We start from the raw sequence: 11,788 nt of genomic DNA, 5'->3' as shown, positions 1-11,788 counted from the left end.
TCAGAGCCCTCAACTTGGGAGTGGCCCCTCAATTTGAATATAGCTGTAGGGACCTCAAGTGGGATGTGGGTTACAGCCCCCTAAACTGAACTTTGCCTAGTGCCCTCAAATTGGATGGTGCTTCGGACCCCCCAAGCTGAATGTGACTCAGAGCCCTCAAGTTGGATGTGGCCCCTCAATTTGAATATAGCTGTAGGGACCTCTAGTGGGCTGTGGGTTTATGTCCCTGTAGATTGAACTTGGTTTAGTGTCCCCAAATTGGATAGGCCTTCGGACCCCCCAAGTTGGATGTGACTCAGAGCCCTCAAGTTGGATGTGGCCCCTCAATTTGAATATAGCTGTAGGGACCTCAAGTGGGATGTGGGTTACAGCCCCCTAAATTGAATGTGGCTTGGTTTCCTCAAACTGAATAGGGCTTCGGACCCCCAAGCTGAATGTGACTCAGAGCCCTCAAGTTGGATGTGGCCCCACAATTTGAATATAGCTGTAGGGACCTCAAGTGGGATGTGGGTTACAGCCCCCTAAATTGAATGTGGCTTGGTTTCCTCAAACTGAATAGGGCTTCGGACCCCCCAAGCTGAATGTGACTCAGAGCCCTCAACTTGGAAGTGGCCCCTCAATTTGAATATAGCTGTAGGGACCTCAAGTGGGATGTGGGTTACAGCCCCCTAAATTGAATGTGGCTTGGTTTCCTCAAACTGAATAGGGCTTCGGACCCCCCAAGCTGAATGTGACTCAGAGTCCTCAAGTTGGAAGTGGCCCCTCAATTTGAATATAGCTGTAGGGACCTCAAGTGGGATGTGGGTTACAGCCCCCTAAATTGAATGTGGCTTGGTTTCCTCAAACTGAATAGGGCTTCGGACCCCCCAAGCTGAATGTGACTCAGAGCCCTCAACTTGGAAGTGGCCCCTCAGTTTGAATATAGCTGTAGGGACCTCTAGTGGGCTGTGGGTTTATGTCCCTGTAGATTGAACTTGGTTTAGTGTCCCCAAATTGGATAGGCCTTCGGACCCCCCAAGTTGGATGTGACTCAGAGCCCTCAAGTTGGATGTGGCCCCTCAATTTGAATATAGCTGTAGGGACCTCAAGTGGGATGTGGGTTACAGCCCCCTAAATTGAATGTGGCTTGGTTTCCTCAAACTGAATAGGGCTTCGGACCCCCCAAGCTGAATGTGACTCAGAGTCCTCAAGTTGGATGTGGCCCCTCAATTTGAATATAGGTGTAGGGACCTCAAGTGGGATGTGGTTCCCAGCCACCTAAATTTAACTTAGTGCCCTTAAATTGGATAGGCCTTCGGACCTCCCAAGCTGAATGTGACTCAGGGCCCTCAACTTGGCAGTGGCCCCTTAATTTGAATATAGCTGTAGGGACCTCTAGTGGGCTGTGGGTTTATGTCCCTGTAGATTGAACTTGGTTTAGTGTCCCCAAATTGGATAGGCCTTCGGACCCCCCAAGCTGGATTTAACCCAGAGCCCTCAAGTCAGGTGTGGCCCCTTAATTTAAAACACACATTTAGAGGCCTCAAGTGGGATGGGGTTTACAGTCACCTAAATTGAACTTGGATAGGCCTTCGGACCCCCAAGCTGGATGTGACATGGATAGAACCCCCCAGTTAAAAAAGACTTATGCCCCTTGAGGTTAAAGGATGTGTCTGTAAACGGATTCGATTCAGTTAAACTTGTGAATCAACTGATTCGTTTAAAAAGCACCGGCTCAAATGAGCGACTCTTTAACGAGTCAGACAGCACTAGTCAACACACGGGGACACACGTGTGTTCGGCTTCAGTTGCAGTTTGGGTTTTCTGCTGCAGCAATTTGGCCAAAACTAAAACATATATAAAATAACAGAGGAGGAAAAGAAGGATGTCGACTCGCAGGCGAAGCACAAGAGCTGCCGTCAGCAGAAAGAGGAAAGCGGAGACGCAGGAGGAGGCTCTGGAGGAGGCTCTGGAGGAGGCGCACACGAACACAGAGACCTGCCAGCCGGAACCAGAACCACAGGATAGGACGCCGGTACCGGGAGAGGAGAGCACAATGACGGAGGCGGTAAACTCGGACCAAAGTGTGGAGAAAGAGAACCAGGTTAACACGACGGACACCAATCCCCCTAAACGCAGCAGAAACGCGGCGCATGCGCAGACGTGTGGAAGTGCAGGTCGGACTGTACCGCTTGGCAAACCTAAATCTGGGCGCGTGTGGAAAGACCGCAACAAACAGAGGTGAGGAACAGTGAGACCAGAGAACAGTCTAGAACCAAAAAGACAGATTCCTTAGAGACCTGCAGTGGAACCTCACCCCTAGGGTGCACATCCCACTTGGGACAGGGGCTTAGCCACATCTAATTTAAGGGGCCCTAAGCCACGTCTAACTTAAGGGAGTTCCAAGTCACGTCTAACTCAAAGGGCCCTAAGCCACGTCTTAGATAAGGGTGGCCCTAAGCCACGTCTTGGATAAGGGTGGCCCTAAGCCACGTCTTGGATAAGGGTGGCCCTAAGCCACGTCTTGGATAAGGGTGGCCCTAAGCCACGTCTTGGATAAGGGTGGCCCTAAGCCACGTCTTGGATAAGGGTGGCCCCAAGCCACGTCTTGGATAAGGGTGGCCCCAAGCCACGTCTAACATAAGGCGCCTTAAGCCACGTCTAGCTTCAGGGTGTCCCCAAGCCACGTCTAACATATAGGGGGGCCCAAGTCACGTGGAACTTCAGGGAGTCCCAAGCCAAATCTAAATTAAGGGGCCCTAAACCACGTCTAACATAAGGGGGTCCCAAGCCACGTCTAATTTGAGAGCCCCAAGGCCTATCCAACTTGAAAGCCCTTAATAGTCTAGAACCAAAAAGACAGATTCCTTAGAGACCTGCAGTGGAACCTCACCCCTAGGGTGCACATCCCACTTGGGACAGGGGCTTAGCCACATCTAATTTAAGGGGCCCTAAGCCACGTCTAACTTAAGGGAGTTCCAAGTCACGTCTAACTCAAAGGGCCCTAACCCACGTCTTAGATAAGGGTGGCCCTAAACCACGTCTAACATAAGGCGCCTTAAGCCACGTCTAACATAAGGCGCCTTAAGCCACGTCTAGCTTCAGGGTGTCCCCAAGCCACGTCTAGCTTCAGGGTGTCCCCAAGCCACGTCTAGCTTCAGGGTGTCCCCAAGCCACGTCTAGCTTCAGGGTGTCCCCAAGCCACGTCTAACATAAGGCGCCTTAAGCCACGTCTAGCTTCAGGGTGTCCCCAAGCCACGTCTAGCTTCAGGGTGTCCCCAAGCCACGTCTAGCTTCAGGGTGTCCCCAAGCCACGTCTAGCTTCAGGGTGTCCCCAAGCCACGTCTAGCTTCAGGGTGTCCCCAAGCCACGTCTAACATATAGGGGGGCCCAAGTCACGTGGAACTTCAGGGAGTCCCAAGCCAAATCTAAATTAAGGGGCCCTAAACCACGTCTAACATAAGGGGGTCCCAAGCCACGTCTAATTTGAGAGCCCCAAGGCCTATCCAACTTGAAAGCCCTTAATAGTCTAGAACCACAGATGTATTGGTACTTTAGGTTGATACTGAAGTACCAACCCAACTACTGTTTATTCCGTTGGTACTAACAGGTTTCCCATAGGACACAGCAGCCAGTCAGAACGGCAGTCATTAGGGTTTACTTATACCAGATTTAAAGGAACAGTTTGGCAAAAAAAAAAAAGATTTATTAACTTGGTTAATCACCTAATCTCAGATGAGCAGTTTAACTCTACAACTTCAGGTTGTTACGTTGGAAATGCTGTCAGCTCAGATATGATTTGTGGTATATTCATAAGTATGTTGTACTACCGTTATATAATCTTTGTATAGGTTCTCAGCTCTTCTGAGGGATAAACCTCTGCGAAGCTCCTGGCAGAAGAAGATGGAGGCCAAGAGGGAAAAGGAGCTGGTGAAGAAATACCACCAGCAGATTAAAGATCAGAAGGCCCAAGAGAAGGAGGTTTGTGTCGGTCACACATTGTCTTTGTGTTTTAACTTCTATGCCTTAAACAAACAGTCATACTAACCTGAATGTTAGTTGAACATGTTTGTTATTGAGCACATTAGTAAACATTCACAGAGCAGGCTAGAAAAAGTAAGTGAATATTTGATTTTAATAATTTGATCTCACTTTGACAGCAATCAGGTCTATCAAATGTTTATTGTAGCTGTAAATAAAATGCGAACACTAACACACAACCTTTTTTAACAAAGAAAGCAGAAACTGGAAACAAAGAATTATGGGTAATTTTACCTATAGTGCAATAGTAGGTACAGTCGCTGCATTTTTATCTGTCAGCATTTTTATTATAATATAATATATACATCAGAATTTTTATTCCCCACCTTAAAAGTAATAAAAGCCAAAGAAAAGTTCTACTCCATCTAAACTGTGTGTAATATTAAAGTCACAAAAGAGGACTAGTCAACAGCTCACTGACGGGGATGTGACTTGGCACTTCCTAGGGCCCACCAGGTTAAATGCGGTTTAGGGCCCTAAAATTGGATGTATCTGTGCGTTTTAATTAGTGTGCCTTACTTGTAGAGTCAGGAAGGCTGTTTAAGCACTGCATAAGGGTTTAAATAGATGTTGTATAAGAAGTAGGTGGGGTATAAACATATAGAAACAACATACAGGAACAGTATCGTAGCCTTTTAAAGCTTAGTCCAAGACTACTGGTCAGTGGTGAGTTCATAATTAGGCTTAATTGTATTGGAAACCCTCTTAAAATGCTAGTGCACAACAGAACCACTTCTTAGCTACAAACTGAATCTTCTAAATCTAACAATCAGGTTCTAACAACAAAAATATCTGTAATTTTACTTATTTCTGTTTTCTTACTGGACTGTGTGTGTGTGTGTGTGTGTGTGTGTGTGTGTGTGTGTGTGTGTGTGTGTGTGTGTGTGTGTGTGGAGACACCACACACACACACGTTGTAAACAACTTCACTTAGCATGATTGACATGCACCATAAGATGGAGCCAAAGGCTCAACTCAGAGCTCCTCTGTGTTGCTAGACATTTAAATGAGTAGGGGAATTTTGACCAGGTTTATTCCAGGGCTGGAATCCAGTACAGGTGATTTTGCTTGTTCTGGCATGATCATAATCATTATGGGGAATCAGGTGAGCTTGAGCAGAGAAATCACCTAACTGTTCTGGGCTCTGGTCCTCTGTAATGAACAATAACGCCGTAATGCCATGTTGTGACCAATGCTGCTATGATTCATATCACAGTTTCCTTTAAAGGAAATGCAACAATGAAACACACAAAACCTTTTGACATTTGAGGTTTGAAAACATTTGGGTCATGCCAAGAGGTAGAACGAAGCTTATTGGTTTGTGAATAGATTTGCTTAATCTGTTCTATTCTCTGCAGGACAAGAGGAAAAGGAGAGAGGAGAATCTGAGGAGACGTGAGGAAAATGAGAGGAAAGCAGAGATTGTGCAAGTGGTAAGAAAATACACAAGCGCACACACTACCGTACACAACCAGGAGTGCTCTTTTGTTTTTTTTTGTTTTTTTACTTAAATAAATGGTTTGTTTAAGTATTAAAAAATGGGGATGGGTGATTGCCTGCCATATGGCAACACCATGTGATCAGAGTAACTAATGCAAAATTCTAAATTGTATATTGATAAAATAACAATTTTAGTGAAAATAGCAGTGTTTATTTGTTTACTCCAAGTGTTTGCATTGCATTAGTTAGTTCTATTGAAATTATAGATGAACTGAATAAGCAATAAAGGGTTTCGGAATTGAAGTTATGCCTGAATTATGGCCGTTTTTTTTTTTGGTTGGTTTTTTTTACCACACTGCACCATGTGCTTTAGGAGAAGTAGAGAATATAACAGGAAGCTAGATAATGTTGACATGATCAGATCAGAACAGTACGTGCAATATCACAGGGGAAGGGTCTGATTTGATCTACAAGCAGTACAGTCTTATGCCTTCACAACAGGTTTATGTTTCACTTGCTTACTATTAAACCCTTCTATTTCTTCTGTTTGTTATTGTTCTCTTTTCTCCATGTCTGATCAACTTCCTCTCAGATTCGCAACACAGCAAAGCTGAAGAGGATGAAGAAGAAACAGCTGAGGAAGATCGAGAAGAGGGACACACTCTCTATGCTGCAGAAGACGCCACCCGCTGTCAAGAAAGCAGGCAAAGGAGAATAGGATGTACATAGTGCACAGATGATTACTGGAGCTGTAAGAACTCCACTCTGCTTCAGGTTCTGAGTTCATTAAAGGAGGCTACAGCTGATCCGTCACACTGTAGAGTGGCTATATTACTAGAATGCATCATTAGGTACATACACTGACCGTCAAAAACAATAACTCTGACAGAAAACCAACAACTAGGAGTGTCTTGTAGGGCCATCTCTGTGCTTGATGGCTGTTAGAGGTGGCAGATCTAAATCCCCTTACTTGAAACTGTCTGGAAAGCTCTAGTTAGCTTAAACTAGTAGCAGAGCTATAACGACAAGTGGAACAAGATCTGCTTCCAACATGTTCCTCACATCGACCTCTTCTAGAGGTAGGACCTTGTCTTTTCTACACAGTTCCACATGCTTTCAATGGGGCTTTAATCTGGTCCCATGACATCACCTCAACGTCCTTGTTCCTCAACCCACGCCATCACATGATAAACGGTGTGCTGTCTGGCGTTGCTTTTTTGATAGGTCAAGTCCTGTTTTGTGGTTCTCAATCAAAATAGATGGAGATGCCTTCAACCAGACCCCTAGAACAACTGCTAAACATTATTGTTGGACAGTGATCTGCAACCCTGGTACTGGAGAACCCACCTGCCCTGCACGTTTTAGTGTTTACTCTGCTCCCAACACACCTGATCCAGAAAATCAGCTCATTAACAAGCCCTTCCTGAGCTGAAGGTGGTGTGTTACTGCTGGAAGCTGCTAAAATGTGCAAGGCAGAAGGTTCTCCAGGAACACTTTTAGGAATCAGTGATGTAAGACATCTACATTTGAGCAAATGTTCATTTGACTGCTGTGTATTATGTATGGACAAAAAGCAGCAACCAGATGCCTATGCCGGCCAGTATGGCTTTAAGAGTGATGAAGGGACAGAGCGCTATCTACCCACCCAGACAGAGCACGGCCAATTGCGCTCTCTCTGACTCCGGCTACTAAAGGCAAAGAAGCATGGCTTGGGATTTGCACTCGTGACCCTCGGGCCATAGTGGTAGCGTCTTGGACTGCTGAGCCACTCTGAGCTCTAATGGCAGCTGAATGTTGTAGTTAAAGGAAGTAAGTGGTTTTGACATTACAGTGACTACATACTTCCAGAACCTAACAGGCCTTCTCCAGCCCACTAAAGCTACGGGAATAGGCTTTAATGGTGGACGCAGTAGAACGGAATCTGACTCGTCCTTGAGTGTACTCTCTTGTTTTTTTAGCCACCACAGTATCTTAGACGTCCCTTCTAAAGGACGTCTACCGGAAATACAAATGAACTGAACTGAACACCCCTATAATGTAACCTGCAGTGACTTGTCAGTGTTTGTCAGTAATGATCTCTCATCTTGAGTGTATTATGATCCTACATTTCCACCTAAATAAATTTCTGTAGAAAATGCCTAACATGGAGCATCTTTCCTGGTAGCACTTTAATGTTGGTCCATGTGAATGCTCTTTTTTTGTTTTCATAGATAAAATGAATTCCCCCACTCTTCCATCCAGCAAATAAACAAATAAAAAGGTTGTGACTCATCAGTAAAAGAAAGCAAGGTGATTCCCAGAAATGGCAACGTGGTTAAGACTTTGGTAAATACTTGGTAGGTGCTGCCAGTAACCTTTTTTTCTTTCACTTTCTATACATAAAAAAAAAATCCCCATCAGTCTGGCCAGAGTTGTAAACATATAAAGCATAGTTTCACTTTCACTATTTTTACATACAGCACAGTACACCTTTTTAAAATGGGCACATTATGAGGCCTCCTCACCTTACACACTCTTGAAATAAGGGTGCTACGAAGGAGTGTCCCAAATTGTTTCTGCCAATTAACTCACCTGTTTGTAGCACCCCCTAGTACTAGCAATGCCCCAACACTAGGAGGCTAAATACTTAATGTATGTCTCCTCTGATACATGTGAAGCCAGCCATTGATGTGGCAGAGCCGGGCAGCCATCACGCTCGGAGGAAAGGGTTGGGACCCCAGCTCCAGGGCTTCACTAATTAACAGACGATTGTGCTGGCCAATATCACTTTAAGGGTCATCACCCTTAGGGGAGAGAGCATGGCTGATTGTTCTCTAATGGACTCTGGCTGCTGATGGCATAGCAGCTTCTGCTGAGGATTCGAAGTCCTGGGCCATAGTGGTAGCGCATCAGACTGTCAATTCTGAGCCCCATGTCAACCTCTCTCTAACAAAATGACAACGGTTTATGATTATATCATTATTGTTCATTATTATATATTAACAGTTTCTTTTGTAGAGATCTTTATTCTTAAGAGTGTAGATTCGCAACTCTTGTGGGGGTTGGAGAAATCTTAAGTACTGCATCTTGAGCTTATGATAATTGTGCTCTCTCAGACTCCGGCCACCGATGGCACGGCTGTGTTACGGCTCCGAATTCGAACTTGCAACCCCCTGGCCATAGTGGGAGTGTATTGGACAAATACCACTGAGCTACTTGGAGCCCCACATCAACCTCTCTCTAACAAAAAGAGTTCACTGCTTCAAGAAGCTTTTGGTGAAGGAAGCCAGGGCAATGTAAATTTAAAACCACAAGCTATAGATGCATTTATTTCATTTTTTTTTTATTATTGAGTTATCTCAGTTTGGCCTTAAGCTTAGTTTAACTCACACCTGTAATACTGCACTTAAAAAAAAACTTCTTTGAGTGATGCCAGAACCACTTTTAAGAGATTTAAGTGTGCAGAACCTTTTAAATTAGCACAGAACTTTAACATTCACTTCTTTAAACCTTTTAAGGTTCTTCACACACATCTCTTTGTTCCAAACATGGTTCTTCTATGATAGCACTTAAAGATCCCTTTGAAACATCTTCACTTGTGAGTGTATTTTTGATTGTTCAGCAATAATTAATAAGTAACAAAAATGACGCCATTATGTCTAGAGCACTATATATCCTCAGTGGCGTTCCCTCTAGTGATCCCTCCTTGTGTTCCCATGGTACAAGCTAATAACAGTGGTTCACCAGGCACCAGAATGAAGTCATAAGCTTTACTGCTAGGGTAAGTGTTGCCCACCACCCAACATTATTCAGCTGAGAGCGGTGGGCATGAGTGGCCATCTCAGAAATCACTATAAGGTAAGGAAATGCAAGGCGGTTTCACTTTCACTTTGCAGATAATGGGAGGAGCCTGGGGTTAAAGATCATAAAGGTGCTTTCCAGACAGTGAGCATAAATTTCAGTGTAGGAGAATGAGCAAGCACACACACATGCCGGGAGAGCGACAAAGACAGAACTGACAGAAATGACCACATCCGTCTGCCCTGTACTGGTATGCTCTGTTTATTGAAATGTATCCAGTAATGTTGCTTGTAGTGTTGGAGCTTTTATTGAAGTAATATATACAGCAAGTTCAATAATATTATATATAGTTTCCATCTGATATTTTTTAGATTAACTTTTTATGAAGTTAAGAGGGTTTTTTATTATTCTGTAAAGTTGTTTTGGAGATAGAAGGTGTTTTGCAGGACTGAGAATATTGTATATACTGTATATTTTAGTAGTTTTTGTCAACTTGATAGGAAAAAAATAAAACAAATAGTTGATTGATATTTTCCTATAAAATAAAAGTTTAATAATATTACAACATTCTCAAAATAATCTCACAGATTCCTAGACATAATGACTATATTGGCATCAATATAGCAGGTTTTGCTAGAGTGATGTTAACTGAGGAAAAATGCTAATATATTTTCTTAACTTGTGTATGAATCAGATTGATATATTTAATATATTTAATATAATTCTCATTTGGAGATGTGACTTGAACTGAGTAGGTAACTATATATATATATATATATATATATATATATATATAAGTTATATAAGTTGAATGTTATTTCAAGATAAAATGACAAGATAAGATACAATCTAGAAATAAGTTGAATAATATTACAATATTCTCAATTCAGTCTCATAATAAGAGATTCCTAGACATTTGGACTATATTGGTGTCAGTATAGCAATACTGATTCTTAAGTTTTGTGAGGTTGGAAAAAATGGTTAACTGCAGTGAATGCCATTTACCTGAATGCTTCAGACTGATTTAAAAAGTTTAAAATGCATTAAAACAGCAAAATATTGAAAATACCTATATTTAAGCCTAGAGTAACAACACTCTTCATTAACTCTGGGAATGCAAATGTAAATATCATACTGTACATAATGTAATGTTACATTTCACGAGTGTTGCCCAGCACTAGTATTTCTTTTTATGCTTTTAAGAAGCATGTTAAAGACCAGTCATTTTGTCCAGATTCAGTATTTCAAAGCCATTTTTCCCAATTCACTCTCTTGCAGGTCCAAAACTATGACTGCCATGGACCTCCAGCATTCATCCTCTGTGAGCAGCCGAAACAGGACCTTCATCAGACCCCTCCGAAGGAGTTCCTCAATGTCACTCATAGTACTCTTTGGGTTAATGTTCCACAAGTATCTCCTCAGCCCACCAGTGAAACAATTCCAGTGATGGTGCGCGACGGTTCCACCGGCACCCAGGTTCCACTGGTCATGAAGAGCACCGACACCATCGGGAAACTCAAGCAGAGCTACGTGAAGAAGAAGCCACATATGATCGGACGCCTGGAACTTGTGTTCAATGGCAAACCCGCTCACTCAAATAAAACCCTGGGTGAGCTGGGGGTGAAGTCTGGTGCCACCTTCCTTACCTACCAGAAATGCATTGGGGGGTAAAACACTGGACTGACCAGACAGAAAGACAAAAGCACAATAGATTCATTTAGAAACATTAGGAATAAGAACATCCTTTCTTAAAGAGGTTTGCAGAGGTTCTGTATTGAGCTCATTTAAATAAGAGTGTGAACCTTGATACTGTGGCACTTTGATGGGGTTATTTCTGTTCTAGTAACTCACTTCCTTAAAATTACCAAATGGACCAACAATAGCCTGTCCAGCATACATCTGAACATCTCTTCTGCTTATTCAATTAAAACTTACTCTTGGTTTATACTGTATTCTTCCTGGTAAACAAATGTTAATCGAGTGATGTCCAGTTCCCACTCACCCATCCGACTGTGGTCTTGCCTCTAGGACACTATAGATAGATCATGTGAAGCACCTCTGTGTCTTCTTGAATTAATTGGAAAGCTGAAAAGGCTTGGAGGAGATGTGTTCATTTTCTTCAATCCGTTATATGAAGTTCACGTTACGTAACGTCACGTAAACATTTAATGTGGTACATCACTGTGGAGAACCTCAAGATAATGTAAAGCGTCTATACTGGTTCAGGGTTTCTCTCAAGTCCACACCAAGAACCAGGAATGAAGAAGCTTTGTTTTTAAAGAGTGTAGCTTCTGTGCTATTTTCCCACAGGCCAAGACACTTTAATCTCATGACTGTTATAAAATTGCACTACTTCTTCTATCACATTATTACTGTACCTGTACTGTTATTCTGTAGCCGCTTGTTTATTGCAGTTTTCGAATAAAAAAAGAAAATGAAGTAATGCTCTCCCATTTATTCATCCATAACTATTCATCCATCCTCATTTATTCTCAACTCTTCATCCATACACTGTTAAAAATAAAGGTGCTTCAAATGGTTCTTTGAG

At 42.9% G+C, this 11,788-nt stretch overlaps 1 protein-coding gene across 1 annotated transcript; it reads left to right on the top strand.

Moving 5' to 3' along the window:
• Nucleotides 1-1,742: 1,742 nt before the first annotated feature.
• Nucleotides 1,743-7,602, top strand: ccdc86 (coiled-coil domain containing 86). The gene is made up of 4 exons (XM_072670170.1): nucleotides 1,743-2,220; nucleotides 3,831-3,960; nucleotides 5,379-5,453; nucleotides 6,053-7,602. The coding sequence occupies exons 1-4, from the start codon at nucleotides 1,865-1,867 to the stop codon at nucleotides 6,176-6,178; spliced, it is 687 nt and encodes a 228-aa protein (XP_072526271.1). The 5' UTR covers nucleotides 1,743-1,864; the 3' UTR covers nucleotides 6,179-7,602.
• Nucleotides 7,603-11,788: the final 4,186 nt, after the last annotated feature.

Source organism: Salminus brasiliensis, chromosome 24 (assembly GCF_030463535.1).
Source record: "Salminus brasiliensis chromosome 24, fSalBra1.hap2, whole genome shotgun sequence".
NCBI lineage: Eukaryota > Metazoa > Chordata > Actinopteri > Characiformes > Bryconidae > Salminus > Salminus brasiliensis.
Note: the sequence above shows the minus strand (reverse complement) of the source record. Positions and strands in the feature narration are given on the sequence as shown.

Excerpts from the sequence above, each read along its gene's own strand:
- ccdc86 (XM_072670170.1), top strand. The coding sequence starts at position 1,865 with ATGTCGACTCGCAGGCGAAGCACAAGAGCTGCCGTCAGCAGAAAGAGG. Across the intron at positions 3,961-5,378 it reads AGAAGGCCCAAGAGAAGGAG|GACAAGAGGAAAAGGAGAGA; the intron begins GTTTGTGTCGGT and ends TATTCTCTGCAG. Across the intron at positions 5,454-6,052 it reads AAGCAGAGATTGTGCAAGTG|ATTCGCAACACAGCAAAGCT; the intron begins GTAAGAAAATAC and ends ACTTCCTCTCAG.